At 39.8% G+C, this 25,706-nt stretch overlaps 2 protein-coding genes across 4 annotated transcripts; one reads left to right on the forward strand and one right to left on the reverse strand.

Moving 5' to 3' along the window:
• The first annotated feature begins 362 nt into the window (after nt 1-362).
• LACTB (lactamase beta) lies at nt 363-16,841 on the forward strand. 3 transcript variants are annotated; one of them, XM_090270724.1, is made up of 6 exons: nt 376-830; nt 1,278-1,344; nt 3,030-3,220; nt 3,707-4,055; nt 5,526-5,691; nt 14,033-16,841. In XM_090270724.1, exons 1-6 carry the CDS (start codon nt 465-467, stop codon nt 14,562-14,564), a joined length of 1,671 nt encoding a protein of 556 aa, XP_090126850.1. In that variant the 5' UTR covers nt 376-464; the 3' UTR covers nt 14,565-16,841. The 3 variants fall into 3 exon arrangements, with proteins under 3 accessions (XP_090126852.1, XP_090126851.1, XP_090126850.1); XM_090270726.1 differs by lacking the exon at nt 14,033-16,841 and having other exon boundaries at nt 363-830; nt 5,530-5,640; XM_090270725.1 differs by lacking the exon at nt 14,033-16,841 and having other exon boundaries at nt 365-830; nt 5,526-5,695.
• Nucleotides 16,842-17,472: 631 nt separating this feature from the next.
• Nucleotides 17,473-20,196, reverse strand: RPS27L (ribosomal protein S27 like). The gene is made up of 4 exons (XM_090272025.1): nt 20,108-20,196; nt 19,137-19,245; nt 18,421-18,531; nt 17,473-17,672 (listed from the first exon to the last, which is right to left on the reverse strand). The coding sequence occupies exons 1-4, from the start codon at nt 20,111-20,113 to the stop codon at nt 17,644-17,646; spliced, it is 255 nt and encodes an 84-aa protein (XP_090128151.1). The 5' UTR covers nt 20,114-20,196; the 3' UTR covers nt 17,473-17,643.
• Nucleotides 20,197-25,706: the final 5,510 nt, after the last annotated feature.

Consider the following 25,706-nt stretch of genomic DNA (forward strand, 5'->3'; position numbering starts at 1 on the left):
AAGTGGCAAGAGACAGAAAAGAGGATTCTGAGAGAAAAGAAGATGCTAGGTGCTGTTCCAGGAGCTGAGGATCCAGAGAGGTCACAACCTAACAAAAAATCATATTAGTTCAATGTAACGAAGTGTTAAGTGTTAAGATATGAAGTGTTATTAAGAAGGTGTGAGCACTGGCGCTCAAGGTGCGGCGAGAGCTCCCAAAGGAGTTCTCTGAGGCTCTCTGAGGAGGTAACACTCGATCTGAGGCGGAAAAAGTGGAAGAAATACCTACAGACACGGCAGGGGGTAAAGGAAAGGAGGAAGGACTCGATGCGATCGGTGCTCAGGCCATCGGGCTTCGACTGCTAGGGCCTGAGCGCGGTCGCCGCCCCTTCCACGCCCTTCCCCTCTCTTCCCTTTATTACCCACTGCCTCAGCCGCCCGCCCCGCCAAAGCGAACTCCCAGGCAGCCGTCTCTCTGAGACACCATGTACCGGCTCCCCTCAGCCGTGACGACCCGAACCGTGACCCCGGGGGGCTGGGCCTGGGGATGCAGGCGGCGGGGAGCCCACTTTCACGCCAGGCTGCTGCCGCTCGGCCCCGGCTGGGTCGGGGGCCTTGGGCTAGGGCTGGGGTTGGCGCTCGGAGTGAAGCTGGCGGGCGGGCTGAGAGGCGCAGCCCCCGCGCCGTCACCCCAAGCTCGCGACCCCGAGGTGTCGCTTCAGGCGGAGCCGCCGCCACCTAAGGAGCAACCACCCCTCGCCCCTGAGTCTCCGCAGACCCCGACGCCACCCACCTCCAGGCGCTACGCCAGAGCTATTGACAACAGCCGTGACCTGCTGCACAGGATCAAGGTAGGGCGACGACGGGCGTAGGTGGTCGGGAACACGGCACCCTAACCCTGGCGTCACCCCAACCCTGGCGTCACCCCGGAATGGGGCCCCTCGGTGGTCATCTCCCTGGGCCGAGCTGACCCCAGCCGGGGCTATGGGATGCCCACGGTCAGCTTCCGAGAAAGACTTCCCGTTTTCCGACCGTCCGGACGCGGTCAGACGCTCTTGGGGGGTTGCCCAAATCGGGGTGGAGGTTACCACCCGCCTCGGGGACCGCCCCTTCCCACTCAGGGTGCCAACTGGGCACACCCCTCAGCGTTAGCGCCCAGCCGGCCGCAGCTGGGGTGGGCTGGGCCCAGATAGAGGGGCGTGTCAGGGCGGGGCCTGGAGCACGCCCGGGTGCCAGCGCTGGTGGACGTCTGAGGTATTGCCGCCTGTCAGAATTGTCCCTTTCCCCTTCGCTCTTAGGATGAGGTGGGCGCGCCCGGCATAGTGGTTGGAGTCTCTGTAGATGGAAAAGAAATCTGGTCCGAAGGTAGGCTCAGAAAAGTGTTCTTTAGTAGCTTGTTTTGTGCCAGTTGGTAAATGAAATCTTGATTTTTACTGCTTGGTGTGAAATCTCACGAAATGCTGGTCAGTTTACATAAAATTATCCATGTTGTAGAGGAAATGTATCTAATAGAATAAAGTATCGAGTTTTCTATCAATAAGATTTAAAATGTGACCAATGAATAAGCTGGAGTCTTAAAAATGGCTTGTTTCTACGCCCACTCTTCTACAGAGACTGGATTTATTGTTCTGAAAGTTGTGCATAGAATAATCTGTTAACTGCATATTTGTAGGTAACCCTTATGGGTAGATTAAACGTCAGAAGTTTGTGTTTTTCTTTTTTAATTCAGTCAACAATTTATTGAGTCGCCTATTCTGTAAAAGGTACACGATTCCTGACCTTAACGAGTTTACTATATACTTTATTACTTCTTTTAGTTAGGCAAAACACGCAGCTAGTTTTTGAAACAAAAAATCTAGAAGCTTTGGGAGAGGGATTTCTAATCATTTTATATTTTTATCAAATCATATTTTATAACTTGATTTACTTCATTATCCCACACAAATTGGTCCAACTGGTCATCCTCAGTTTTGAGGAACCGTACTTTTAGGAAATTTTGTCTCAGACATCATTTAAGTAAAGTAGTGCTTATTTACTACTTATTGTTTGGGCAGTACGAAATTGAATTTAAAGAAAAATGATTCTTCCCCTAAGTATGGCCTAATAAATATACCTAATTTATAAAAAATATTGTAACCAAAATTATTCAAATGTCAGCTATGGGTGAGGACTTCGTTTTATGCAAACATTATAGCATAATCCCTTTACAGTTTAAAAATAATCATTGTGTGCCTTTTCTTGCTTTTCAGATCTTAGTTCCTTATATCTCTTAGATTTTCACTTTCAGCCTGTCCAGAAGATGAAATCAAACTTAAAACTTTTTCTAGAAGGAGTATTAAATTGGTAGTACATTGTTTTCTTCTGATTTGCAGCTGAATTGAATTGATAGCTAGATTGGGTTTGCAGGACCTCTTCACATTTATTTTTATTGGAGGCTATTTTAAGAAATTCAGTGGAAAGTCACTCAGAAATCAAGAATAAAATATAATCTGGAGAAGAACAATGATGTTTTCTTTAAAGAATGTGTAAGTAATTTATTTAAGATGTGGAATAACCAAATTGTTTAGATAAACTAAGAAAAATTAGTATTTGAATTAGGTAGAAAATTACTATTGTGCCCAAGGTACAATTCAGTTTAGTTATAAGGTTAAGTTGTTAGACTCACTGTTGTCAGTGTTAAGACACTCATCCCTTACATGTTAGGTTTTCATTAACTTATAGAAGTGGAATATCGCCCTAACCAGAGTGGCTCAGTTGGTTGAGTTTTGTCCCCTCAAAGTGAAAGGTAGCAGGTTTGATTCCTGCTCAGGGCACGTACCTGGGTTGCAGGCTGTTCCATGTTAGGGGCATACAAGAGTCGCCAATATGTGTTTCTCTCCCTCTCTTTCTCCATTCCTTCGCCTTGCTCTAAAAATAAATAAAATATTTTTTAATGGAATATCTTTTTGGATTAATACACAGGATATTTTAAGATAGTGTTACTTAGGTTTTTCAAGACTCCTTTGACTATGAAGCTTATCAGTAATGACTTATGCTTTTTTTCCCCAAAGGTTTAGGTTATGCCGATGTGGAGAACCGTGTACCGTGCAAACCAGAGACAGTGATGAGAATTGCCAGTATCAGCAAAAGCCTTACCATGGTTGCTCTCGCCAAACTGTGGGAAGCAGGGAAACTGGATCTTGATATTCCAGTACAACATTATGTTCCTGAATTCCCAGAAAAAGAATATGAAGGTGAAAAGGTAATGTAACTAACACGCCATTTACAAACGGCACATTTAATAGTACATTAAAAGGTTACATAGGATTTTTTGGTTTGGTTTGGTTTGTCTTCTTTTAAATTCTTTTTTAATTCATTGATTTTTAGAGAGAGAAGAAGGGGAAAAGAGAGAAAGGAACACTGATTTTTCATTCACTTATTTATGCATTAATTGATTGCTTCTTGTATGTGCCCTGACTAGGATCAAACCCACAAACTTGGCATATAAAGATGACAGACACTCTGACTGAGCTAACCAGGCAGGGCTCTTTAGCTTGTTTTTAATTATTGTTAATTTTTTTAATCCAGATGATAAGTGGATATTTTCTGAAATTTGAGGCTAAAGATTTGTACGTTACATATTTTTTCAACAGCAGATTAAAATGGAAAATATTACTGAGGCATTATTCTGAGGATACTTTTTGTTATAGTTTAATAATGCAATTATTTCTCATGTTTTTACAATTAGGTTTCTGTCACAACAAGATTATTGATTTCCCATTTAAGTGGAATTCGTCATTATGAAAAGGACATGAAAAAGGTGAAAGAAGAAAAAGCTTATAAAGCCTTGAAGATGTTGAAAGAGATGGAATCTGACCAAGAAAAAGAGTTAAAAGAAAAAGGAGGCAAAAGTACTGAAAAGAATGACGTTGCTAAAGCTAAGATAGAGCAGGATAATGAAGCCAAAGGCCGGAATTCCAAACCTGTCAAGAAAAAAAATGATTTTGAACAAGGCGAATTATATTTGAAAGAGAAGTTTGAAAATTCAATTGAATCTCTAAGATTATTTAAAAATGATCCTTTGTTCTTTAAACCTGGTGAGTATTCATTTCTTCTCTTAACAACCTCATCATTATTGAAGTGTTAATTTTCAGAAAATCCAAAATATCATCCTGAATGCTTTCGATGTGGTAGGTTATTGTGGTATAGATTTTATTAGTCCAGTGCTTGCCTTTTGTCTGCACTTCTTTTTTTTCTTTTAATCCCTCACATGGGGCCTTTTTTTTTTTTTTTTTTTTTTCCATTGCTTTCAGAGAGAGAGGAAGGGAGAGAGAGAGAAACATTGATTGGCTGGCTTTTCATATACACCTCAAATGGGGATTGACCCCACAACCTGGGTATGTGCCCTGATCAGGAATTGGAATTGTACCCGCGACCCTTAGGTCTATGGGTGAGCTCCAACCAACTGAGCCACGCCAGCCAGGGCTTTTCTGTATTTTTTAACAATGGTTAAGAATTTAACACGTAATTCCTGCCTAGTATCCAGGTAGCTAGTTGAGGTTTAACATCATAGAGGCTACCCAGTCATTTAGTGGATTCTATATATCAAGATATTTGTGGAAATATTATGCAGAAATGTTGGTCCAAACAAAATCTGGACCAAAGTGGACATAATAAAGTATTGCTAGTATTTTAGCATTTAGTTAGAATTTAAATTGCTCAACTTATTTTGCCATTATTCCTTAAAGAAATTAGTATTCATCAACTTAATTTTATCTCCAAGAAAACTAATTTATAAAAATAACACTCTTGTTTTTGTTTATCTTTTGGTATGATGCCTACTGAAACCACTTAATATCTTCAGACTTCCCATAGGTTTATTTTCTTTTATTCCATTTTCATTTTAAAAGCTGTTTTACCACGAGTAGCTATTATATAGGTATAATTAATAAGGGCAAAGACATTGATATATAATTATGGATTTTGTCTTTAAAAATAAGGTTCTCACCCATTTTTAGTACATTTTAGTACATTAGAACCTAAAATGAGAAAAAGTTAATATTCGAAACAATGCATATATTTGAATATATCTTTGTATTTTAATGTGTATTTGAAAAAAGTTTTTTATATCTACATATGTTTTGTTAAAATAACTTGTACAACTCCTTATACCTTCAACAATGCAGTGTGAGTATATTTAGAACAAGACAGTTGACTCAAGAATCCAAATTTGCTTTTCTTCCTCTTACTATTTTGTTCCCAGTTTTTAGGATTTTTTCTTTTTATGTTTGAGGGAAGATTATTTATTTCATTATCATAGAAAGGAGTAGATTCATGTGAAATTTTAAGTATATTGATCATCATTTATTGTGTTAGGGGCATGGAATAAGCAGGGCCATTACAAAGCTGACTAAATTTAATATATCATCCATGATGGTTTATAAATGCTGAAGTGAAATATCTGAGTTTTAAAGTATATATCAAATTTCAGTGGGAAAATGTTTTATGTTTTTAAATAATAATGCATCTTTTTATTTTTTCTTCCCTCCCTGCAATGATGTCTCAAGGTAGTCAGTTTTTGTATTCAACTTTTGGCTATACCCTACTGGCAGCCATAGTTGAAAGAGCCTCAGGATATAAATATTTGGACTATATGCAGAAAATATTTCATGATTTGGATATGCTGACAACTGTGCAGGAAGAAAATGAACCAGTGATTTACAATAGAGCAAGGTAAATGTTCACACCTTAATGTTATGTTATCAGTTAAAACTCAAATTTTCCTTATCTCCTTCCCAAAATTAACTTGCCACATTTGGGGAGCTTTACTGCATGTCTCTTTTTTCATTTATAAAGTGTGTTTGTAAAGTACTCCCAAGATCCTTAGATGATAGGCAGCAATAATAATTTAAGCACATGAATAATTAAATTGAAATTGCACCTATTATGAGCTTTTATAATTTGCTCTTTAATCATTCCTTTTTCTTAAATGTTTATAAGCTAATGCTTTGTTTGTTTACCTTTTATTATTTTTAATTGTTTTAATTATTATTTTGAAATTGTTTTATACTTAACAGAAAAGTTATAAGAATAATTTATTCTAAAAATGTAATAGTATGGCCCTGGCCACCTAGCTCAGTTGGTTCAATACACCAAAGTTGTGGCTTCAGTCCCTGGTCTGGGCACATACAAAAAACAATCAATGAATACATAAATAAGTGGAACAACAAAGCGATGTCTTCTGTCTCCCCTTCTCTCCTCCTCTCTCTCTCCCTCTCTCTCCTCTCTTTCCCTTTCTCCCTCTAAAGTCAATTTAAAAATAAAAACAAAAAGTTATAAGAATAAGTTAAAAGTATAAAGAATTTCCATATACTCCTCACCCAGATTCTGCAAATGTTAACACTTTACTACATTTGATTTATCAATTTGTATGTTTTTGGTGTTTTTTTTGTTCCTGAACCATTTGGAAATAAGTTGCAGACATGGTATTTATTCCTTTACAGATAAATACTTAGATGTATATTTTCTAAAAACAAGGACATTCAGGAAATTAACATTGACACAATGATTTTAACAAACCTACAGACCTTATTCAAATTTTGCCAATTGTCTCAATTATATCCATTATAGCAGAAGTCTCATGGTGTCAATTTGTACCATTATTGGTGATGGTAATTCTAATTGCTTTGTTGAGGTGGTACCTGCCAGGTTTCTCCATGTAAAAGTTTGAAAGTCATTTCATTGAAATATAGCCAATGAAAAATATATCATAATTTTTGCTAGTAATCTGTAAAAGGGGCATTGGGAGAAAATTTTGAAGCCAGTGGCTAATAAGAGTTTTACAGTTACATTGTTTTCTTTCCCATTTTACTGTATTTGGTTTGTTCGAAAGGTAACATATAACAAATCTGTTACCTGTTTCCATTAGTACATGCTTTAAGTGGCTTAACAGTACTTAACAAAGATGAAGTGGTGGAATTTTAAAAATTTTATCTTCCTATCTCCACACTAGTTTTGTTTAATCTTCTGTGATATTTAGTTAAATTACCATTTTAAAGTTATCAGCTTACTTAAAGGAATTAAATGTGCATTCCTAGTCAACCTGATTCTTTTGAACCTAAAAGAAATTGGGTTAGCAGCAAGCAATGAATTTTAATTTTAAAATCACTTTTAAAGAGTGAGAGGGAGGGGAAGGGAGGAAGAGGGGGGGGGGGCTCAGTTGGTTGGAGCGTCGTCCTGTACACCAAAAGGTTGCAGGTTTGATATCTGTTCAGGGCACATTCCTGGGTTGTGGGTTTGATCTCAGGTTGGGTGCCTATGGGAGGCAACTAATTGATTTTCAATGTTTCTCTCCCTCTCCCCACTTCTCTTTAAAAGCAATAAAAACATATCCTTGGGTGAGGTGGGGGGGGAGTATTGGCATCAAGTGGGAGCTTGTTAGAATTGCAGAATTTCAGGCCTTTCCCTGCCCACTGAGGCAGAAGCTGCATTTTAACAAAATCCACAGATGATTCATATGGTGCTTTGAAATTTAAGAGCTTTCCAACAAGACTGTTAACCCCCTGAGAGCTTCCACAGTATGTGGTTTAACTTGTCTCCAGTGCCTTGCAAGATGTCTCCATTCAAATATTTGACTAACAGATGGTGTTTTCATTTATTCAATGTGACTAATGAGCACTTGCTGGATGGCAAATACTATTCTGGGTAGAGGAATCCTCATTGCACAAGGTAGATGGGAAGAAAAATAATTTAAATAAGAATTTCAGATATTGGTAGAAGATAATAAAACAGGGCAATGGGAGATGGAGTAACGGGGAGAGGATGAGGGGGGTGGGATTTATTTAAAATACATTGTTTTTTAGGCCATATTAGTTAAGTCCAGACATGACTGATAAGGAAAGCTAGTTTGCTTTGTTGCAAAGTATGTAAATAAGTCTGGCATGAAAAAAACTAAGCAAGGTGTAGTAAGTGATGAAATCAAAGAGGTAACCAGGGAATAAATCATTTTGGATAGTGAGTTTCAGTGCTGCTGTTAGACTCACTGCCCCTTAATTTAACAAATGTTTTATAATACCTTCTTTAGTATACCAAAATGAAAGGCATCAATCATGTACCTACACTCAATACTCTTAACTAGAATACAAAGAAGAAAGGAATATAATTTATAATAAATCATCAATATTTCGATATGTTAAAGTTTACTCATGACATTAGAAGACATAATAAAATCAGATACAGCTTAATAAAGAAAAGCATTATAAATGTGACAACTGTAAATACAAACAGAAAGTTATATTGTATTGGTGCTTCAACTTATGCCCTTGGTAGCCAATGCTGGCTAAAGTTTTGAGCAAAATAAAGTGCAGTCTTTCTTCAATTTTTTCATTAGTTATGTTGGTGGTGATGTCTGCTCTCAGTTCATGAATTTGGCAAAGAAAGAATTCAGAGTCAAGAACTCTAGCGCAAAGGAAAGTTTATTTAGCAAGCAAAGTGAAAGTACACTCAAGAAGAAGAAACACGCAGGCTGCTCAGAGAGCTGCCTTGGCCTTTTAGAAAGAAAGCCACACAGGCAGAAGTGAGCCAGCTGGGCTGCTGGGACTCAGGAAACAAGTTAGAGAGTCAGAAGAAGGGCCATAAGAGACAGGTTCATGGGGTTAAATTAACCCAGGACAAGTCTCTGCTGCCTGCTGATACAGGCCTGAGGAAAGAAGGGGTGGCAGGAGTGGGCATGCTCCGGGGAGAGTACAGACTGGGTCCTTTGTCTTAAGGGCTTTTATCCATCTCTAAAGGTGGGAATTTTAGGGGAAATCTCAGGGGAGGATCTCAATAGAATATTCATCAGCCTTCCATGTGTATCCTTTAAGGGTGTGGTCTCTATTCATTGGTCGGTTCTAGGGTAGGGGGTCACTGGTCGTTGCACCTGGCCCTGAGGCCAGTCATGGAGTTGCTTCATCAGGTTTTGCTTGGCCTGAAGCTGAAACATAGCTGAGGCCTAGATATTATGTCTGGTTTGACCAAAACTCTGTCTCTGTGGTCAGCTGACCCAAAGCTTTGTTCTTAAGACTATATGATGCTGATCAGAACCTCATTGTCCTGAGGGTTTAGTGCTTCAGGGAGTGGTCATGCAAGGGAGGAGGCAGATGAGTCAGGGTGCTGGATGAGGCCAATTTGCATCAGCAGTCTGTCTCAGTTTCCCCATTCCACTTGCCAAGGAATTTTCCTAGCTTCTTACTATCCTGCCTCAGTTATATTCAAGAAAAATTTATTATAAAGTAAAAATGTGCAAAAAGTACTTTGTGTTTATATATAAAATGGAGAGTGTTCTAGGCTCAGCTAGTTAAAAACACATTTTACTTACATGAATATCTGGTGTGATAGTTGAAGGTTTGCAGCATATGGGACAATGGACCATTTTGTCGGACTTTCCCATACATCATGAGACATTTAGGAACCTTGGGCCCCTATCTACTTAAAGTCAGTAAGAGCCCTCTAATAACTGTGACAACTAAAAAAAAATGCCTCCAAAATTTTTGCATATGGGGTTGTGGTACTGCCCCTCTTGATTGGGTTGTAGACCATGGTAAGAAATTTGGAGTTTATTATCATTACATGGTAACCATTGGAGGGTTTCAAATGGGCGGGAGAGGGAGGAGACACAATCTCTGGCTTCTGCATGGAGAATGGACTGCAAGGAGATAAATGATCGAGGAAGTATAACTGGTGGAGCAAAGTTGCAGAGGCAAAGATGTAGGTAGTGGAATTAACCTTAAAAACAATAGGAAAATTTCTTAAGTGACTAGAGAGAAGGAAAAAAGAATGGATGATGATATAAACGCACTTTGAGATAAAGATAGGAGTTTCTAGCTTCCTTTGGATGGCTTCAATCTTCTCAGTAAAACAAAAGAAATAGTTATTTGCTGATTGGGTCTGAGGTAGAGGACTGAGGGTGAAAGAGATTAGGGACAGCTATTAGGAAGAATATACCAGGGAATAACCAGGAAAATTAAAAGATTTGATAAAAGCAATGAAGACCCTTAGCAAGAATATGAATTAATATCAGTCACCTTTGTTATATGAATTTCTGTAACCTTTCTTGGCAGGTTACAGAATGGAACCAAGGAAAAAGGTGCCTATATGTACTCAGGCTTAGGCAGAAGAGTGAGGAACCTAGAGGTGCTAGTGAGATAAGACCTGAGATAGTTGAAGTGGCTGATGGTTTAGTTCAGGCTAGAACAGAAAATCAGATGAAATCATCAATAGGAACCTGGGAAAACTGGGAAGAGTCAAGGGGATTAGATGGAGGTCACAGTGAGGGCAGAGAGCAAGTTCAATTGGATAGCTGGAAGAATTGGAAGTCATAGAAACAAATTCCTGAGTTTGAGACCTTGGAAAGAGAACAGTTTAAAGTGATGGTGAGATTCAGGTCTGATAGTGCTTTGAATAGCTAACGTAGAATGAAGATGATGATCATTAGCGGCGAGGCAGTCAGCAAACTAAAAAGCTAAGAGCATCATTTTATTGATTATGTTGTTACAGTAGTTTCAATTTTTTTCCCCTTTGCTCCCCTTTGCCCAGTACCCGCCTTCCCTCCAGCAATCCCACACCCCTTAGTTCATGTTCATGGGTCATACATGTAAGTTCTTTGGCTTCACCCTTTCCTATACTATTCTTAACACCCTCCTGTCTAGTTTGTACCAACCAATTATGCTTCTTAGTCCCTGCGCCATTTCTCCATTTCTCCCGCTCCCCCCACCCAGCTGATAACCCTCCAAATGATCCCCATACCTATGATTCTGTTCTTATCCTGGTTTGCTTAGTTGGATTTTGTTTTTATTTTTTAGATTCCATTGTTGATAGTTGTGAGTTTGTTGTCATTTTAGTGTTCATGGTTTTGATCTTCTTAAGTAAGTCCCTTTGACATTTCATATAATAATGGCGTGGTGATGATGAACTCCTTTAGCTTCACCTTGTCTGGGAAGCACTTCATTTGCCCTTCCATTCTAAATGATAGCTTTGCTGGATAGAGTAGTCCTGGTTGTAGGTTGCTTTTCATCACATTGAATACTGCTTGCCAGTCCCTTCCTGCCTGCAAAGTGTCCTCTGAGAAATCAGCTGATAGTCCTATAGGCACCCCCTGCAGGCAACTCTCTGCCTCTCTCTTGCTGCCCCCAGGACTCTCTCTTTATCTTTCACCTTTGGCATCTCAATCATGATGGGTCCTGGTGTGGTCCCTTCTGGGTCCAGCTCGCCCAGGACCCTCCATGCTTCCCGGACCTGTATGTCCATCTACTTCCCAACATTTGGGAAGTTTCCCTCATTTTTTTCAATTCTTGCTTATTCTGCACTGGTTGACTCTCTTTTTTCTTCCTTATGTTCCAAATTATTGATTCGAACTCCAGTTTTCTTCCCTTCAGCATTAGTTTTGTGTGGATTTCCCTTCATTTCACTTAGCATAGCCTTCACTTCTTTTCTTATGCTTTTGCCATACTCAGGCATATCTGTCAAGCCTATGAGCATCTTTATCTCTAATGTTTTGAATTCTACATCTGTTAAGTTGTCTATCTCCTCATCTGTTCAATTGGCTATCTCCTTGTCGCTTAGTTCTGCCACTGGAACCTTGAACTGTTCCCCTTTTGAGCCGTACTTCTCTGTCTCCTCATTCTGACAGGCTCCTGTGTTTGTTTTATTTGCCTTCATGTCCCAGGTAGAGCTGTCACTCCTGTTACATTGTAAGGGGCGGAGCCTTAGGGATTCGTTAGTACAGGGTGACCTGTTTTACCACGTTGTGGCACTCTATGTGGGGAAGGGGTCTGAGAATGCCTGCCCAGCACTCTCCCCTTTTCCAGGCGCCTCTCCCAACTCTGTACTGAAGTGGTGCCCCTCTAGCTGCTGCCCTGGCCGTCGTTCCCAGAGTGGGTGGATCTGTGAACGTTCTGTGACCATAGGGGCCCTTTAAACAAGCAGACTTTGCCAAGACTGGCTGTTTCTGCCTCCACCCCAATCCCCACTGGTCTGCACAGTCAGAAGCAATGAGGCTTGAATTTCCCCGGTGCTGGGTCTATGAGCTGTGAGGTCCAGTGAGGAGCTGGGAACGCTCCCCAGGTGTCCCTCCTGATTTCTTAAGACTTGTAACTGCGCTTTCTGCCAGCCTGCTACTACTGCCACTGCTGCCACCACCACACCACATTCTCTCTGCCCTGGCTCCACCCCTCCTGTCTGTCTGGATGAGTATTTCTTCTTTATATCTTTGTTGGACTTCCCTGCAGTTTGATTTTCTGGAACTTCTCGTTGTTTCTAGTTTTGAGGTAGTTGTATTCCTTCTTAGTTGTGGAGAGAGACGCAGCATGTCTGTCTATGCCTCTACCTTGGCTGGAAGTCGAAATCAAAAGATCATTTTATTATGAATCTTGAAAGAAAGAATTCTCTTGAGCCAAGTTTCATTTCTGGTTTAATTATTTTGTGACTAAATTTTATTTACCAATATTTATTTTATAGTCTCCTTATATTAGAATAGAAACCTCATGAGGTCAGACACTTTGTCTCTTATTTAACACTATCCCAGCATCCAAACAGTGCCTGGCACATAGTGAGTGTTCCATCAATAATTTTTGAATGCATGAGTAAACGACAGCTATCATTTATTAAGTACCTGCCAGAAACATGCAAAGAGCATTTTACATATATTTTTAACCCTGCAAAGTAGTTTTTTTTTATTGTCCTCATTTTACAATGAGGTAGGATGCCGAAGCCGAGAGCAACATAGAATAGGGATGCCAGACTACCTGGGTTTGAATTCAGCTCTGCCACTCACAAGCTGTGTGTATGTAGATAAGTTATTTATACTCTCCATGTTTGGGTTTCCTCATCTGTAAAACAGGCATTATAATAGTACCTATGTCCTAATTTTGTTACAAGAACTGTGTGTTTGTTAAATAAAATAAGAATGGCTAGAAATGGGGTGAGATTTGGGGTTCAAACTGGGGCTTGGTAACTCCCGCTTCTTTTACTACACCAAGAAAGTACCATATCACATCATTATACATGGTATTTCTATGGTATTTTTAGCCAAGATATCTAATCTCCTTACAAATATTAACCTTATTTCTAAATATCCAGATGTGAACTCTTTCATTGGGTTGGCCAAAAAGTCCATTTTATTTTTTATGTTAAATAAAAGACACATTTTTCATATCCACCAATAACTTTATTGATTTGGATGTTTTGAGTATGTCAGCTATTTCCTGCATGGTATAACATTAATTATTCTCAATTAATATCTTCATTTGATTGCTATCAACTTCAACTGGTCTACCCAACCATGGAGCATCATCCAGTGAGAAATCTCCAGCACGAAACTTTGTGAATCACTTTTGACGTGTTCCATCAGTCGCAGCACATTGAACATACACTGCATAAATCTTTTTTTGCATTTCAGTTGCGTCTTTACCTTTCTTGAAATAATGAAGCATAATATGCTGAAAATGTGCATATTCTTCCATCTTCAATATTTAAATGACTAGACAAAATTTACCAATTTTGATGTTTGTTTTTTAATGCACGTTATCACAATACAATCTAACAAAATTGTTTTGAATGAAGTTAAAGACAGCCAAACACTACTAGAGCCATCATATGGAAAAAACCAAATGAACATTTTGGCCCACCCAATACTTAAAAAACTCACTTGTGGGATATGATTCATTATGCTGAAGGAATATTTACCAAACTGTAGGTGTCTCTATATGCATGGGGAAAATATATCATGTGTAATCTTAATCATTAAATTTTTGCCGTTATTAAAAGTTTTATACACTCAGCATGAGCAAGCCATACCAATAGAAAAACCTACCTACCTTTGATGCTTTAATTCAGAAGGTAATTAGACTAGCTTACTCAGTTATCTATAAAATTAAGGTTTGAATCATACTGAAAATTAATGGTTAGTTCCTGAGAACATACAATTACTACTAAATTGAAATTCAATCTTTCTCATGTACATTTTCCTATTCATTTTCATGTGTAAAGTCAATAATAGACTATTAAATTTTTAATGACCATTCTCATTTTATTTCAGATTTTATGTTTACAATAAAAAGAGACGTCTTGTCAACACACCTTATGTGGATAACTCCTATAAATGGGCTGGTGGTGGATTTCTGTCTACAGTGGGTGACCTTATGAAATTTGGAAATGCAATGCTATATGGTTACCAAGTCAGGCTGTTTAAGAACACAAATGAAAATCTTTTACCTGGATATCTCAAACCAGAAACAATGGTTATGATTTGGACACCAGTCCCTAACACAGAAATGTCTTGGGATAAAGAGGGTAAATATGCAATGGCATGGGGTGTTGTGGAAAAGAAGCAAACATATGGTTCCTGTAGGAAGCAACGTCATTATGCCTCACACACTGGAGGTGCAGTAGGTGCCAGTAGTGTCCTGCTGATCCTTCCTGAAGAACTGGATGCAGAGTCTCTGTATAACAAGGTTCCTCCAAGAGGAATAGTTGTTTCTATCATATGTAACATGCAGTCTGTTGGACTCAATAACACTGCTTTAAAGATTGCTCTGGAATTTGATAAAGACAGATCAGACATAGCTTAACATCACAGGTGCAAAATGAACTGTTTTTTTTAAACATTAAAGTTCCAAAATACATGAGGTTTTTAAGAATAAATTTGTAATATAAGTATATGAATGTAAAAAATGTACCTCTAATTGCTTAATTTTGTAATTGTCTTATTGTAGGATAGTCCTTTATACTCAGGGAAGTAACTATTGTATTTACTTTTTGGGAAAAATAATGTTAACTCTTGAAATAAAACATTCTGATACAAAATGTACTTTTTGAATGTGTAATATAGAGAAAATTTCATTCAACAGGAACCCCCAAATATTGTTTTCCTTTTTTTTTTTTTTTTAACCCAGCCCCTCACCTCCTCCCTTTTAGTGTCATCAGCTTTTCCTGTTTCTATGGATCTGTTTGATTGGTTTATTCATTTTGGTTTTTTAGATATGTGAAATCATATTGTTTGTCTTTTTCAGTGTGATTTATTTCACTTAGCATAATACCATCTAGGTCCATCCATGTTGCAAATGGCAAGATTTCATTCTTTTTTATTGCTGCATAATGTCCCATTGTATGTATATGTGTGTGTGTGTGTGTGTCTATATATATAAAACTTCTTTATCCATTCATCTATCAATGGACACTGATGTTGCTTCCATATCTTTGTTATTGTAATGAATGCTGCCATGAACATAAGGGTGAATATATCTTTTCAAATTGGTGTTTTTATTTTATTCAGATATATAGCCAGAAATGGAATTGCTAGGTCACATGGCAGCTATATTTTAAATTTTTTGAAGAATCTCCATAGTTTTCCATAGTGGCTACACTGATTTACAGTCCCACCAACAGTGTGCAAGGATTCCCTTTTCTCCACATCCTTGTTATGTATTTGATTTTTTGATGGTGGCCATTCTGACTGGTGTGAGATATCTCATTGTGGTTTTTATTTGCATTACCCCAATCATTAGTGACACCATGCATCTTTTCATGCCTGTGGGTCATCGGTATGTCGTCTTTGGAGAAAAGTCTATTTGATCTGCTACCCTCTTTTTTTAAAAGATTTTATTTATTTTTAGAGGGGAAGGAAGGGAGAAAGGGAAACATCTTCAATATTAAAATAGCTGCACAAAAACTTGCCAATTTTTTTTTGAATGCACGCTATGACAGCTGTCACAATACAAACTAACAAAATTGTTCAATGGAGTTAAAACAATTAAGCACTGTTACAGCCATTGTACAGAAAAAACTTAACAAACTTTTGGGCCAACCCAATACTTCTGAACAGTTACATCAAGATTGCTTGGGCTTGCACTAACATTCTCTTCAAAGTCCTTCAACTTCTATTTGTTCACTGTTCATTCCAAATCCACAGTTGCTTTTGTTACAGCTACACTCTTCTTCCAGTATCAAAGTCTATTAAACATATTTCAGGTATAATTCACAGTTCATATACCATGAAACTCATCCTTTTAAAGTGTAAATTCAGTGGGTTTTAGTGTATCCACGGGGCTGTGAATCCATTCTAGAACACCTTCACTCAAGAGAGAAATCTTATACCCATTATTCCCATTTCTCTTTCCTCCCAGGCTCTGAAAACTATACCAATCTTTTTGTCTTTTTGTATTTGCCTATTATGGACATTTCATATAAATGAATTCATACAATGTGTGGCCTTTTGTGTCTGGCTTCTTTCATTTAGTATAATGTGCGTTATCTATTGCTGCATAACAGATTACTCCATCTCACAATTTCCATGTTTCATAAGTCTGAGTAGGAGAAGCTTAGCTGAGTGTCTCCAGCTCAGGGTCTCTCTTGTGATTGTAGGAAAGATGTCAACAGGAACTTCAGTCATTGGAAAGCCTGACTTGGGGTAGAGGATCTGATTGCAAGATGGCTCACCCATGTGGCTATAGGCTAGAGGACTTTATCATCACATGGGCCTCTCCATAAATATGCTTGACTATCCTATGCCTTCCTTCAGATTGAGTGAAGCGTGCTCAAGACAAAACCACAATGTATTTTATAATCCAGCCTTGAAGTCATATACCATCATTTATGCCAAATTCTACTGGTCACACAGGCCAACCCTGATTCAGTTTGGGAAGGTCTACACAAAGGCTGAACACCAGAGGTAGGGATCTTTGGGAGTCATCTTGGAGACTGATTCCACAAATGGCTTACTGTAATGAACATATTGGGAAATTTTGTTGTAACAGCCATAGAAGGTATATATTGGAGACTGCACTGAATTCAGAAAATTCAAAAAGAAATCAAAATTTTTATACACGCTAATAAAAGGTTTTTCTATAGTTCTGAGTCCTAAGCCTGTTTCTTCACTTTCCACTTCAATCTATAAAGGTAAATTGATGGCTATCTCGGAGTTGATTGAAATATAAAGCAGCTTTTATAAACAGATCCATTTCATCTCATTTCTTTCTCATTTCTCCTGATCTCTAGATCTTACATTCATGTTTGTAAAGTTTTTCAATCCATGTTCTTTTTTTGTTTTTAATTCTCACCTGGGGACATGCTTTTATTGATTTTAGAGACAGGAGAGAGTGGGGAGAGAGACATCAATCAATTGCCTCCCATATGTGCCCTGACTGGGAATCGAACCTGCCACCTTTTGGTTTACAGACACTGCTCCAAAACCAATTGAGGCACCCTGCCAGGGCCAATTTTCTACCCTGCAAAAAACTTCCTATAACTCAAACCCCAAATAACAGTCCTAATTATGACTTCTCTCCACTTGTAATTATTTAGCCCCATTCATAGCAATTTGGAAAAGGACTGAAAGATCAAATATTTAGGGTTTCTACTCCTGAAATGAAGCACAAACAAATCAGAATACATTTTTTAAAAATTTAAAGCAAATTCACATACAAAGTACATATTAATGTATAACATGCACACATACTTAGGAAAAAAAGGAAAAAGGAGGGATTTTCCCATAATCAAAACTTTATTGAAAAACTGACACCAAAATAGGAGGTCATTGTTGTATACTTACAAAATTAAATGTAATTACATTATCTTGGTAGTTTAACTAGAATTACTGAACAGATAAGGCTTTCTGTGATATAACAGAAATTCAGGAAGCTGTATGGATCATTAGTGTTGCTTTCTTCTAAATGAACACCCTGCAATGGAATTACAAAAGCATATTAAACACAAGTTTATTCTATCTTTAGTTATTTTTTATTTTATTATTTTATTTTTTAGAGAGAGGAGAAGGGATGGGGAAAAAGAGAGAAACATCAATCGGTTGCCTCCTGCACACCCCCAACTGGGAATCTAGGCATATGCCATGACCAGATATCAAACCAGCAGAGCTAGCGACCTTTGAGGAATGATGCCCAGCCAACTAAGCCACACCAATCAGGGCAAAATTAGATTTTTATATTAACTATTAAGTAGTTACTCATAGATATCAAACCTCTAGCACTTAAATTTACATATTATCTGTTACTTAGCAATGGTAAAAACTCTCTTAAGTCATGATACATACGAAACAAAATATTTACAAGAGAAATTTTTTAATCTTATGTTTAAAAAAAAAAGTCCATGTCCTATTGCATGTAGTTTTTCTTTTGCTCCATTCTGATCTGTTTAATATTCCAAGTTAGGCAACCTAAGTGACTAAATACAAAAGAACTAAGTTTTCCAAACTAAGAAAAATGATATTCAAAGGACTTCTTTGCAAGGTCAAAAGTATAAACTTATCCAATTAAATAGGGCACTCTTTACTGAAGGAGTACACAGTGAATGACAAAATTATTTTGGTAATCATGAATTTAAGATTTCTTTTAAACTGGTTTTTAGTAAAGATAGCAGCATTTACAATCATAAAATCTCGTCACTGGGTTAGAAAATGCACAAATGCTATACCTTCTGTGAGTCTAGCCTTTCCTCCTGTTGGCTGGCACAACACTGTTGAACAACCTACACAAAGAACCACCGTCTGAGCATGGCTGAAAACCGTGGTGATCTTGTAGCAACCTAAAAAAGGGGCAGTGTGAGAAGTGACAAGCAGAATACATGGCACTCATTCAACATATTTCTAGTGAAGACCTTGTAAAAGACTAATTACGTAAGTGCTGTGCAATGGCAAGCCACATATGTAACAAACTTTTCTAGCAGCCACAAAATTAAGTATTATCCTTTCAACATGTAATCAATAACGTGAAGGGGTTTGTTACAACTTCACAATCCGGTGTATATTTTACACTTAAAGAATACTGACTGTCATTTTGACCAGCCACATTTCAAGTGTTCTATAGCCACATACACAGCTAATGGCCACATACTGGGCAGCACAGCTTCACAATAAAGAGTCAACATGCTTTTCATTGCATCATGAAAAAGAAAAATCATCTTATCAGCCTAAAGACTTAGTAAATCAAACGTCATATTCCCTTTGGTGCCCCATGTTCACATTTCTTCCCCAAAAATGTTTCTACAGTGGTTTGAGTAAGTTTATAGTTTATTATGAAAAGGTCCAGTCCTGTTATCCCACTTCTACTCAACATAGGATCTTAATGCATTAAATATACACACCACACTATAGATATTTTCACCAGGAAAGGAATTATCTGAAATTTTACCTGGACATTTTACATCCATAAAATACGAATTTGGACTTTGAACCAGCCGTTTCTTTTTATGTTTTTTCTTTTCCTCTTCCAAGGACGGATGTAGTAAATCTCTAGCCAACTGAATAAAAAACATATTTATTACTACTAGAATGAAACCACAATGCTGGCAGATTTAACCATATGTGAAATATACATGCAAAAATAAGGTATATTCAGCAGAGGCAACATATTAGGTGTCATTTTTTAAAGTTTAACTTTCATCAATCATTTTTATAATGCTCGCGTTCTTCCAGTCCCGATAAAGGGGCGCTCTGACGATCAGGAAACATATGGTACCGTTAACCCCGTTCTTCCTGACTCAACTGAAGAACAGTCTCCAATAAAAACAAAACTGTGGTGCTAAGTAAGAACGTGCCCCCCACCCCGATCCCGCTGAGAGTAGAAATCGCTGAGGTAGACCGAGATTTCTGCCCCTTCAGGGTCAACATCTGATCTGACAGGAGCTCGGAGTGGCTTAGGAGTCACAGTCCTTAAAGGAGTTAATGTGTAAGATGACTGCGAAGCCAGTTTTAAAAAGGAAACAAGAAGAAAATCGCTTCGGAGAGAAGGCAGACGGGGCAAAAACCACGAAACTCACGGAGAGCCAAAAACACTACAAAGATCACCGCCTCGTGGGCCCCCACCAAAAACCCAGACGGCTAAGTTCCCGGGGAAGCTGTCCCCTCCGAGCCACCGACTCCAGTTCACAGATCAGGGCGGCCCCAGATCTCCCCACTCCACCCACGCCCTTGCAGGGCCGGACAAGTCACGCTGCCTGGGCAAGTCCCAACAAGTCTGTCAGGCGCCAAAGAGCTGCGCGATCCCAGCCATGTCGCTAGGTTCCGCTGGGAGCCCCGGGGGCCCGCGAAGCCGTCGGGCTAACCCGCCCCCGGCCCCCTGACACACTGAGAAGCCCGAAACAAGCCTGAAAGTGAACCCACAGGCATGTTGCTCCTTTCGCAAGGCAAGCTCCTCGAGATCCCTGAAGCGACACCCTTACTACGCAGCACGCGATCAAGCGCTCGGCATCAACTTCCGGGCTAGAGGAGGCTGGGAGAGGAGGAGCGGAGCGGCGGGGAGGGCGAGCTGTCCGCTCTAGCCGCTCCTCTCGGTGGTGGGGGTACGGCTCTGGCCAGGTTTGCAGGTTCCAGGGGGAGGAAGGCTGGGAGGGTCATGCCAACCCGAGGGCTCAGGTTCCGCCTCCACGGCTGGGGCCTGCGGCCGTAGGGTTCCGCACTGGACCCGCGATGCCCGGGGCCGGGCTCACGCCACTGTGTGTGCCCGGCCGGGAAGCTGCCTCGTGCGTAGGCCGCGGAAAGGGAGCGCGGGGGCCATTGCGGAGCCCCGCGGGCCAACTGGACGGGCACACCGGGCCGTTGGACGGCCGCCATCGAGCCCGTCTGCTCTCCTTTCGCTCGGCCACTGCCTTCTGTTCTTCTGTGTGTTAAAAACAATATTATTAATTAAAACTATTAACATGTGCCGGGGAGATTATGGAAGAGGCAACTATACTTGTGCATCCAGGCTTCCGAGGCACTGCTTATTAAATTATTTGTGGGATGAGGCTGTGCCTTGGGTTTGCTCAGCCCTAACAAAGTTTTTAAGAAGCATGGATTCGCTTCCATACTTAGTTTTCTGCCAGGGTCCTTCCGGCCCTATGGGGAGTATGCGAACTTTCCAGAGCGGACAACTCCAACCTGAAAAAAAACGGCGTCTCGCGGATATTAAATATTTTTGATGAGGAGGACAAGCTTGAGGGATGAGTGTAAGGGAATGTGATCTAAAGCTAAGAAACCAGGGAGACACTTGACCAGAAAATTGTCCTTGGTAGACCTTTTTAATCATCTATTTATGTTTGCAATATTTTTTTTTTTGAAAACTCAAAAACAGAAAATCAAAATCACCGTGGAGAGAGAAACATTTAACATTTTGACCTATGACCTTCGCCACACTTTGACTCACTTACATACAGGTTTGTTTTGGGTTTTATTTAACATAATTGGTATCATTTTGTGCATATTGCTTTTTAGACCTCACCCCCCCACCCCAACTTAGTGTATAATGAACATTGCGAGGGTTCTTAAAAGTGGAAGAGGACCACAGAAAAAGAGAATCAAAGAAAAAGATGTTCTGATGGAAAAGCCAGCTATGCTGCTGGCTTTGAAGATGGAAGAAGGGGGCCATGAACCAAGGAATGTGGGCAGCCTCCAGAAGCTAGGAAAGGCCAAGAAATGGACCCTCCCCTAGACCCTTCAGAAAGAACAGATTCCTGCCAGCACCTCAGTTTTAAGGGTGAGACCTGGGTCAGACTGAACTAGAGAACTATAAAATAACAAATTTGTGTTGTTTAAAGCCCAAACTTTATGGTAATTTGTTACAGCAACAATAGAAAACTAATACAATAAAGGAAAACCCTTGTACCTACGACCCAACTCTGTCAATCTTAACAGTCAATACTCCCAACCCCCAATTTTTCACTATTGAAATAATACCATAGCAAACATTCTTGTAGATAAGTATTTGTGCATATCCTTGATTATTTCCCTAGGATAAGTTTCTAGAGGAGGAATTGCTGATTTAAAAGTTATACACATTTTAAGGTTTATAATATAAACTATCAAATTACCCTCCAGAAACATCAAACCAATTTACATTCCAGATGGAAATGTTTGAAAATTCCTGTTTTGCACCCTTCACAACATTGGATATTATGTTTTTTCCTATCTCAGTCAACCCAGAAAAATGATATGGTATTTTCTCATTTTTCACTGATGAATTATTACTTTCCATATGCTTATTGCTCATTAACACTTTGCTGTTGGGATGATCATTTATTTCATCCTTATGTGTTTTTCTATATTAAGGATATTAACCAAATATTTTCCGAACTTGTTTCCTATTAATTTTATCCTATTTTATTTTTTGGTGATTTAAAAATCATACAGTAAATTTTAATTTATATATACACACACATACTGTATAATGCAGAGATACATTGTTCTATCACATCTTGCTTTATTGTGCATCACATGTGTCACATGTTTTATAAATGGAAGTCAAGGCCTTCCACTAGCAAAACGATTACACCTCTCCTTAGTGCGATACTTGCTTTATTACAGGGGTCTGGAACCAAACCCGCAGTATCTCTGAGGTATGCCTGTGGATTTTAAACCTATTGGTTTTCCCTTTTTTAGACAGTCCTTGGCCATCTTAGTATCAGCTAAATATTTTCCTATACAGTACTCTCTTCCAATTCTTTTGCTGCGATATTTAATCTTTAACTTTTTCATTAACCTGGAATTTATTTTGGAACGATGTATACTAGGTATCAGAACAACTTCTAGTGATCAGGCCTAGTTATTGCTTCAGTTCCTTAAATAATGCCCAGAATAGTGTCAAGCTCTCCAACTTCTGAGAAACTGGGTAGCATTAGAAATAAAACTCAAGAGCAAGAAGACCTTAACTCTATTTATAACTCTGCCTTCCCCTCCAGAGCCCAGTTTCTCCTAAAATGTCCCCTGACTTTATGCACTGATGGCAGATGAAGGAACATGCAAACAGATGCAGGGACCCAAAGTCCCTTTGCTTGATAGACTGTTCTCATGGATCCTGCAGGAGGAGCTCCCACCAGGCTTAAAGAACCATGAAATGCCAGGTGGAGTCCTGTTTACTGCCTGAGAGCTGTCCAGCTGTTCGATCTGACCAGGTCTAAGAAGCTGCTGCTGAACCCTCCCAGTCAGCACCCGGATCCCCTCACCTCAGAAGCAGGCAGCCATCTCTCCCTTCCCCCTTTACTGACTTCAGACACTGGGAAAACTCACAGGTGTTTGGGGGTAAGCCAGGAACCCAACTTGAACTAAATTTCAAGCCAGCCAAGACTGGTTCTAAATAGGTCAGATTCCACTTACCTCCGGGGTATAGTTCCTCAGGTTTGGGCCCTTCTTTTCCCAGAAAGATGGTCAGAAGTTTAGTTTAGTTTTGTTTATAAGAAACTTGGGGTGTGAGGTGGAGCCCTAAGTAGCTTTTCACACTTCTGCTTTTCTAAGCATTTTTTTTTCTGAGAAGCTCAGAGAAATCTATCATTAGCAAACTATAACAAGGCCACATTCTTTTTTCTCTTCTATTGTTCACCTGTTGGCAGGTTTCAAGGCACATGTGACTTAGTCTCAACACATTCTGAAAGTCCACCTCTTCTCCAGACACCAGTTCTTCAGTGGGGTCACAACCATTGTTCCAGAAGCTCCATTGTAGGCATTCACACACCCCTGTCATTCATGAAGATATTTGACACTCTCAGGTAAGCTCTTCTCTATAAGGGGTAGGAAGGGTAAGAGTCTCAGATGCTGACTATGCTGTCATTTTCTTTATTTTCCATACCAACTTAATTTCTGACTGAGGCTGAATGCTTATTGAGCTGGTGCTATAGACTGAATGTTTGTGCCCTGCCCCCCAAATTCATATGTTGAATCCTAACCCCCAATATGATCATATTGGGAAGTGGGGCCTTTGGAAGGTGATTAGGTTATCAGGGTGGAGCACCATGAATGGGATTAGTGCCCTCATAAATGAGGCCTCAGAGAGGCTCCCTTCTGCCATGTAAGGACACAGTGAGAAGGCTGCCATCTGTGAACAAGGAGGTCGGCTCTCTCCAGACACCAAACCTACTGATGCCCTTGATCTTAGACTTCCCAGCCTCCAAAAACTGTGAGAAATAAATATCTGTTGTTTAAACCAGTCAGTCTGTGCCCAGGAGGCTGACTTTGATGGGCTAAGCAGTTGCGTTCCCTTGCCCTCTGGTTTCTAGTTGGGTTAGGCCAATGGGAGGCATCAGTAGGCAATCATAGGGTTGGCGAAGAGCAGTACTGGGGTATTTATTCCCATGGATTTATCCTTGATGGACCGTTTTTCTCCCAAGTGGCTATGTTTCTCTAACATAACAGTTGCTTCAGGTCTCCCTTTCCCACAGATCTCATGGAGCTCTAATCACCACTTCCTCCCCTTTTGGCCCTTTTGCCTGAGAGGTGGTACCTCACAATCTTTTGCTATTTTCTGTTAACCCTGCCTCAACCTTACAAATAGTCCCTACATGAGGCTAACCTCAGTTGCCCATTTGGAATGGGCCATCTGTGATCTGCTGGAACCCAGACATGGGGGTCCCCTGCCAGGATGTGCTCCTTTTTAGCTTGGAAGGCTTTGCAGTTGGAGTCCACCTGCTCCTCAGTCATCAATCCAATCAGGTCACCCTAGGGATGTCCATTGTCCCTGCCTGTGGAACCCTTCAGACTTAACAGGTCATGGCTTGAGATGGATATGGGAACCTTAACGGAGACTGCCTAGAGTCCTAGCCACGCAGCTCTTTGCTACTTTGTGGACCATCAGCATTGGGAGAACCTAGGAATTTTTTGGGAATGCAAATCTTCAGGCCCCACCCCAGACATTTTGGGTCAGAATCTGAGTTTTAACAAGATCCCCTGATGATTCGTGTGCACATCCCAGTGTGAGAAGTACTGCTCTAGATATACCACATTGCCATTCTCTCTGGAGTCTTCCTCCCTCCCTCTGTGAGGCTGTCAGGGAGTCAGAATCCAGATTCCTGCTACTCCAGGATAACAAATCAAGGCTATGTAACTAAGTTGGAGCAAGGAAACTCTCCTTTTCCCCTGATTCTCAAAGACATTTTGTTCATTCCAGCAAATCTCATCCTCTCTTACTATGTCTAGGAATCCCTTAAATCAGTGATACTCTGACTTCATTGTACATTAGAACCACCAAAAGAGCATCCTAGGTCAATGAAATTAGAGAATTTGGGGATGGGACCCCAGTCTCAGCATCTTTTAAAACTCCCCAGGTGGTATCATGAGGAGCCACTACTGCTCTAAGTTCTCCTGAGGCCACATAATTTTCAAAAGCAAAGCCCAGAAGGAACTACAGGCTACTCCTGCTTAAATGTAGAAATAGGGAAAAAATAATAATTAATATGCAGACTCAGTAGTCAGGTGAGCTCTCCCAGCATTGTCTGGCTTGCCTTGATGATCAGGTCTCTGGTCTCCTTATCTCTCCACCTATTGCTTCCTGCAAATCCTCTCACTATCTGCCTGAGTCTCCAGGGATGAAAGTGAGCTACTTAGAGGCCAAGTGCTCTCTCAAACTCCATTGTCTTCTCATAGCTCATAGTGAAGATGTTTTGTGAATATGGTGGGGTAAGGAAAAATGTATGCAAATGTAATCTCTCCCTTTTCTGAACTCCTGTGGCACTTATGGCCTACATTACTCATTGCTTAATAACCATTTCTGTCTTGTGCAATTTTTTGTTTTATGCTCTTGTACTATACTGTAATTTCATCTCCTTTTGTTTGTGTATCTATGTCTTCTCTAAAAATTCACAACCTTCTTAAGATCATGATTTAGTCTCCTCTCCCCACATGCCTAGTATAGTGCATAATGAGTGCAGGAATGTGTCCACTGAGTCCCGTATTCAATGTAACTAACTTGATGCTCATTCTTTGAGGACTAACTATTGCACCTCTAGTTTATTTATAG

This window comes from Furipterus horrens, unplaced genomic scaffold (assembly GCF_987537825.1).
Source record: "Furipterus horrens unplaced genomic scaffold, mFurHor1.1.pri manual_scaffold_3, whole genome shotgun sequence".
Taxonomy (NCBI): domain Eukaryota; kingdom Metazoa; phylum Chordata; class Mammalia; order Chiroptera; family Furipteridae; genus Furipterus; species Furipterus horrens.

Coding starts and splice junctions, on each gene's coding strand:
- LACTB (XM_090270724.1), top strand. CDS start 465: ATGTACCGGCTCCCCTCAGCCGTGACGACCCGAACCGTGACCCCGGGG. Junction 831..1,277: donor ACCTGCTGCACAGGATCAAG/GTAGGGCGACGA, acceptor CTTCGCTCTTAG/GATGAGGTGGGCGCGCCCGG. Junction 3,221..3,706: donor AAGAATATGAAGGTGAAAAG/GTAATGTAACTA, acceptor TTTTACAATTAG/GTTTCTGTCACAACAAGATT.
- RPS27L (XM_090272025.1), bottom strand. Junction 18,532..19,136: donor TATGGATGTAAAATGTCCAG/GTAAAATTTCAG, acceptor CCCCTTTTTTAG/GTTGCTACAAGATCACCACG. Junction 17,673..18,420: donor AAAGGCTAGACTCACAGAAG/GTATAGCATTTG, acceptor ATTCCATTGCAG/GGTGTTCATTTAGAAGAAAG.